The following is a 6,567-nucleotide window of genomic DNA, read 5'->3' on the forward strand; positions in this document are numbered from 1 at the left end:
CAAGATTAGCTCACAGACTCGAGCTCACTATCTTCGTTTCAGTTAGTTAGCTAGCTAGCTGATGGTAGATGAATAAATCAACTCAATTTGTCTTGTCTGCATTATTTTCAGGTGCCATATTGAAATATTTAGGTGTATCCAAGGCAGCTGGGGATCTAAGTAAACAAATCCCTTGTAAATAGCCATTTTGTATGTAATCATTACGGGGGCCTCCAAGTAGGGCCCCAATATCCTCAGAAATGGCCCTAATTGCAGGCACTAAAACAAAACCATTAATGACGTAGGCAGGGCTATATTTTCCATGCACGTTTTAAATGTACTTTACACTTTTCAGTTTCACATCAATGTATCATTTATATATATTTTAATAATTTTTAAAAATTTTAATTAATATTAATACAACATTATGTTCTATGAATGGTGGAATTTACTCATTATTGTCATGAAAATATTGTAAAAATTCAATAAATAAAATAAATAAATAAAAAATACAATGTTAACAGTCCTACAATATGCACGGTAGATTTAATTAACTAATTTGTTTATTTATTAATTTGCTGCTTGGATGAAACGGAACAAGCGGAACGGGCGATGTTCGTTTCTGTTGCTAGTGGGGAATGTTTTTAAAGGCGGACCGGAAACAGCGTGGGGTTATTGAAGAATTATAGAGCACCGTTCAACTTGTAAGTCGAAGTTTGTCTTTACTTTAGCCTATTAAATGAACTGCGCATATAGTCTAAAATTAAAGGTATTAGTAAAAGCGTTTAATCGAAATAACATATGTCTTATAAACGTGAATTGCTTAGGTAAGAGAATGGCGGGAGATCAGCATGTGTTTCTTCAATGGATTTGCTTAAAGTATATTTGGAACATACCGTTAAAATGACGTAATGAGCAACACAAATGTAGACAAACTTTCATAATGTAAACGGATATGAAAACACTGTAGTTTCTATTAGGAAAGCGTACTTGATGTACTGTGGTCAAGCCTTTATATTCTGCTCTAATTACATAATGACATATAAAATATATATGAGACATTATTTATAGATATTATAAATGATCAACTAAATTCAATAATCTAGTGCATAACTTTGTTTTTACCTACATCATTCCAGATCTTTTGACTTGCTTTATGTTTCTCAACAGAAGAAAGATCTATCACCAAACATAGCAACATCCACAAAGCTGAGGAAATGTTGAGAAATGCCTCTGCCCAGGTAAACAGACAAACTTCAGAGAGACACATATGGTCATTATTGCTTATGAGTATTATTTCTGATTGTTTGTACTTTGTATTTCCATGGACAGATACTTAAGCAGTTTGTCAGACACAGGACTACAGATACAAGTCTGATCCTGGAGAGATGTGAGTATCTGTGAATCAATGTCAGTCTACTGCACAAGAACTCACGGGGATGCCATACATACATTGTTCAGCCAAAACATTAAAACCACCTGCCTAATATAGTGTAGGTCCCCCTCGTACCACCAAAACAGCTCTTGACTCATCGAGGTATGGACTCCACAAGACCTTTAAAGGTGTCCTGTGTTATCTGGCACCAGCAGCTCTGGGGAATTTGAAGGCCAAGTCTTGCACACTTTGTCATGTTCCTCAAACCATTCCTGAACAATTGCAGTGTGGCAGGGCGCATTATCCTGCTGAAAGAGGCCACTGCCATCAGTGAATACCGTTACCATGAAGGGGTGTACGTGGTCTGCAACAATCTTTAGGTAGTTGGTACATGTCAAAGTAACATCCACATGAATGCCAGGACCCAAAGTTTCCCAGCAGAACATTGCCCAGAGCATCACACTGCCTCTGCCAGCCTACCTTCTTCCCATAGTGCATCCTGCTGCCATCTCTTACCCAGGTAAATGATGTACACGCACCCGGCCGTCCACATAATCTAAAATAAAACGTGATTGATCAGACCAGGCCACCATCTTTCATTGCTCCATGGTCCAGTTCTGACGCTCATGTACCCATTGTAGGTGCTTTCGGCAGTGGACAGGGGTCAGGATGGACACTGTGGCTACGCAGCCCCATACGCAGTAAACTGCGATGCACTATTTGTTCTGACAACTTACTATCATGGACAGCATTACGTTTTTCAGCTATTTGAGCTACAGTAGCTCTTCTTTGGGATGGGATCGGACCAGACGGGCTAGCCTAGTTCCTAACACACATCCTGTCGCCAGTTCACCGGTTGTCCTTCCCTGGACCACTTTTGGTAGGTACTAACCTCAGCATATCGGAAACACACCACAAGACCTGCTGTTTTGGACCGCTCTGACCCAGCCGTCTAGCCATCATAAGTTGGCCCTTGTCAAAGTTGCTAAGATCTTTACGCTTGCCCATTTTTCCTGCTTCCAACACATGAAATTCAAAAACTGACTGTTCACTTGCTGCCTAATATATCCCACCCCTTGACAGGTGCCATTGTAACAATACAGGTGAAACTCGAAAAATTAGAATATCGTGCAAAAGTTCATTCATTTCAGTAATTCAACTTAAAAGGTGAAACTAATATATTATATAGACTCATTACAAGCAAAGTAAGATATTTCAAGCCTTTATTTGATATAATTTTGATGATTATGGCTTACAGCTTATGAAAACCCCAAATTCAGAATCTCAGAAAATTAGAATATTGTGAAAAGGTTCAGTATTGTAGGCTCAAAGTGTCACACTCTAATCAGCTAAACACCTGCAAAGGGTTCCTGAGCCTTTAAATGGTCTCTCAGTCTTGTTCAGTTGAATTCACAATCATGGGGAAGACTGCTGACCTGACAGTTGTGCAGAAAACCATCATTGACACCCTCCACAAGGAGGGAAAGCCTCAAAAGGTAATTGCAAAAGAAGTTGGATGTTCTCAAAGTGCTGTATCAAAGCACATTAATAGAAAGTTAAGTGGAAGGGAAAAGTGTGGAAGAAAAAGGTGCACAAGCAGCAGGGATGACCGTAGCCTGGAGAGGATTGTCAGGAAAAGGCCATTCAAATGTGTGGGGGAGCTTTACAAGGAGTGGACTGAGGCTGGAGTTACTGCATCAAGAGCCACCACACACAGACGGGTCCTGGACATGGGCTTCAAATGTCAAACGTCTTACCTGGGCTAAAGAAAAAAGAACTGGTCTGTTGCTCAGTGGTCCAAAGTCCTCTTTTCTGATGAGAGCAAATTTTGCATCTCATTTGGAAACCAAGGTCCCAGAGTCTGGAGGAAGAATGGAGAGGCACACAATCCAAGATGCTTGAAGTCCAGTGTGAAGTTTCCACAGTCTGTGTTGGTTTGGGGAGCCATGTCATCGGCTGGTGTTGGTCCACTGTGCTTTATTAAGTCCAGAGTCAACGCAGCCGTCTACCGGGACATTTTAGAGCACTTCATGCTTCCTTCAGCAGACAAGCTTTATGGAGATGCTGACTTCATTTTCCAGCAGGACTTGGCACCTGCCCACACTGCCAAAAGTACCAAAACCTGGTTCAATGACCATGGTATTACTGTGCTTGATTGGCCAGCAAACTCGCCTGACCTGAACCCCATAGAGAATCTATGGGGCATTGCCAAGAGAAAGATGAGAGACATGAGACCAAACAATGCAGAAGAGCTGAAGGCCGCTATTGAAGCAGCTTGGTCTTCCAAAACACCTCAGCAGTGCCACAGGCTGATAGCATCCATGCCACGCAGCATTGAGGCAGTAATTAATGCAAAAGGGGCCCAAACCAAGTACTGAGTACATATGCATGATTATACTTTTCAGAGGGCCGACATTTCTGTATTTAAAATCCTTTTTTTTTATTGATTTCAGGTAATATTCTAATTTTCTGAGATTCTAAATTTGGGGTTTTCATAAGCTGTAAGCCATAATCATCAAAATTATATCAAATAAAGGCTTGAAATATCTTAATTTGCTTGTAATGAGTCTATATAATATATTAGTTTCACCTTTTAAGTTGAATTACTGAAATTAATGAACTTTTGCACGATATTCTAATTTTTCGAGTTTCACCTGTATATAATCAATGTTATTCACTTCACCTGTCAGTGGTTTTATTGTTGTGGCTGACCAGTATATGTGTCTGTATCTCAAGCATTATTTTGCTGCAAACAAATGTCTTACCCTTCTGGTCTCACTCTTACCTTCTTTTAACAGCTATAAACAGGGTGCAGTTGCTTGGACGGGTGGGACAAGACCCTGTTATGAGACAGGTGGAGGGCAGAAACCCCGTCACCATCTTCTCCATGGCAACAAATGAAATGTGGAGGTCTGGGGAGGGAGAACCTACACATACAGGTAAAAGTTTAAAGATGAATAAAAATGATTACGACTCTTCAGCTGTAAACATACTAAAATAATTTAAAAAGGTAACTTTGTTTAACACCAATATCTAAATATTATCTAATATAAATTTTATTGTTGTTCTTTTACAGGAGATGTAAGCCAGAAAACAACATGGCACAGAATTTCAGTATTCAAGCCAGGCCTCAGAGATGTGGCATATCAGTATGTAAAGAAAGGGTGTGTGCTTTGTTTGTTTTTATTGGGCCAGAATTAGATAAATATCAGATAAATATACAAAACCATTATGTGGATACCTGAACATATTTATTTATAGCCTTTATATGTACTGCATTTGTTGCATGCTGTTCTGAGCCAAAATTCAATCCTTTTTTTTTTTTCAGGTCTCGAATACTTGTCGAAGGAAAATTGGATTATGGGGAGTACACGGATAAAAACAATGTTCGCCGACAAGCAACCACTATTATCGCAGGTTAGACATGATGCACTGACTCTGCATACATTTTCATTTTAAAATGGAAGATTTAACTACCATCCTTGTAGATATCTTAACCACTCATTATTTTATTTTTAATTAAATTTTTGTCTAATTTAATACTTTACATTTTTCAAGATCATTCTCTTTCCACAGATAATATTGTCTTCTTAAGTGAAAATCTGCGAGACCAGTAGTAATGAAGCTTTCTCAGACTTTAGGAACCAAAAGAAGATGGAAGATCATTTTTGTATAGTGTTATGCTGCTCACTGACTTTAATATCTTGAATAACTTTGTGCCTGCCCCAGCAGTCATACATACACCGATCAGCTACAACATTAAAACCACCTGCCTAATGTTGTGTAGTTCCCCCTTGTGTTGCCAAACAGTAGCATTCTGAGATGCTATTTTCTCACCACAATTGTACAGAGCGATTATCTGAGTTACTGTAGAATTTGTCAGTTCTAACCAGTCTGACCATTCTCTGTTGACCTCTCTAATCAACAAGGTGTTTCCGTCCGCAGGACTGCCATCACTGGATTCTTTTTTTTTTTTTTTGTGGGGCACCATTATGAGTAAATTCTAGAGACTGTTGTGTGCGGAAATTCCTGGAGATCAGCAGTTACAGGAATACTCAAACCAGCCCATCTGGTGCCAACAATCATCCATGTGATTATCTAATCAGCCAATCATGGGGTAGCAGTGCATAAAATGTAAAAATGTAAAATCATGCAAATATAGGTCAGGAGCCTCAGTTAATGTTCACATCAGCCATCAGAATGGAGGAAGATGTGATCTCAATTATATGAACCTTGGCATGACAGGCTGGTTTGAGTATTTCTGTAACTGCTGATCTCTTTTGTGTTGTGATTTTCACACACAACAGTCCCTAGAATTTAATCAAAATGGAGCCAAAAACATCCAGTAAGCAGCAGTTCTGTGGACGGAAACACCTTGTTGATGAGAGAGGTCAACAGAGAATGGTCAGATTGGTTTGAAATGATAAAGTCTACAGTAACTCGGATAACCACTTTGTACAATTGTGGTGAGAAGAATATAATATCAGAATGCTATTCTGAGGTGCTGGTTGGCGCTGTTTTTGCAGCATGAGGGGGACCTACACAATATTAGGCAGGTGGTTTTAATGTTTTGGCTGCTCGGTGAAGACAAAAGAAGGAATGTTGTTGGTGTGGATTGTGACATTTCGTCTTGTTCCAGAAAGGGGGCGCCAGCAGAATGCACTTTGACATGTATACATTGTATACAAACACATTCGTTCCAGCCCCATGAACAGGTTTTGACTGTCCTTTGTAATAAAAATTAAAAATAATGCTACATTTTCTCTGTTTTGATCACTTTTAAAACAAAAGATGTGTTGGAAACCAAACCATGTTGGGATTCTGTTTGTCCAAATCTTGTCCAATTTGTAGTGCTACCATGCTTTTGTCTATAAATGTATGCAGTTCTTTGTCAGTAAAAAGCTGAATACACATGCTCATGCCTACCATGTCCAGATTGTGTCACTTTAAATGTACAGCCTGATGTTGGAACTTCAGTTAACTTGGTTGCAGAAAAGTTTACTTACTGAAACTGTGAGAACAGTCATTTCTTTCAAGTAATTTGCGTTTGTGTGGGCACGTTCTGTAGGCCTACAGTTGGTTACAGGTGACACTGTTACTAATACATCCAAACATACAGGCACTTTTGCTTTTTTAACCTTTATCGTATGGCCAAATCTATTTTTATTTTTAAACAAAAGTTAATTCCTAAAGGTATTTTTCCACATACAGTT

The 6,567-nt window shown here is 39.1% G+C and overlaps 1 protein-coding gene across 1 annotated transcript; it reads left to right on the forward strand.

Annotated features, from left to right (window-relative positions):
* Nucleotides 1-619: 619 nt before the first annotated feature.
* LOC127639136 (single-stranded DNA-binding protein, mitochondrial) lies at nt 620-6,271 on the forward strand. Its single transcript, XM_052120999.1, has 7 exons — nt 620-683; nt 1,150-1,220; nt 1,312-1,369; nt 4,153-4,293; nt 4,431-4,518; nt 4,683-4,771; nt 4,931-6,271. Exons 2-7 carry the CDS (start codon nt 1,197-1,199, stop codon nt 4,969-4,971), a joined length of 441 nt encoding a protein of 146 aa, XP_051976959.1. The 5' UTR covers nt 620-683; nt 1,150-1,196; the 3' UTR covers nt 4,972-6,271.
* Nucleotides 6,272-6,567: the final 296 nt, after the last annotated feature.

Source organism: Xyrauchen texanus, chromosome 47, assembly GCF_025860055.1.
Source record: "Xyrauchen texanus isolate HMW12.3.18 chromosome 47, RBS_HiC_50CHRs, whole genome shotgun sequence".
Taxonomy (NCBI): domain Eukaryota; kingdom Metazoa; phylum Chordata; class Actinopteri; order Cypriniformes; family Catostomidae; genus Xyrauchen; species Xyrauchen texanus.

Coding starts and splice junctions, on each gene's coding strand:
- LOC127639136 (XM_052120999.1), top strand. CDS start 1,197: ATGTTGAGAAATGCCTCTGCCCAG. Junction 4,294..4,430: donor GGGAGAACCTACACATACAG/GTAAAAGTTTAA, acceptor GTTCTTTTACAG/GAGATGTAAGCCAGAAAACA. Junction 4,772..4,930: donor AGCAACCACTATTATCGCAG/GTTAGACATGAT, acceptor CTCTTTCCACAG/ATAATATTGTCTTCTTAAGT.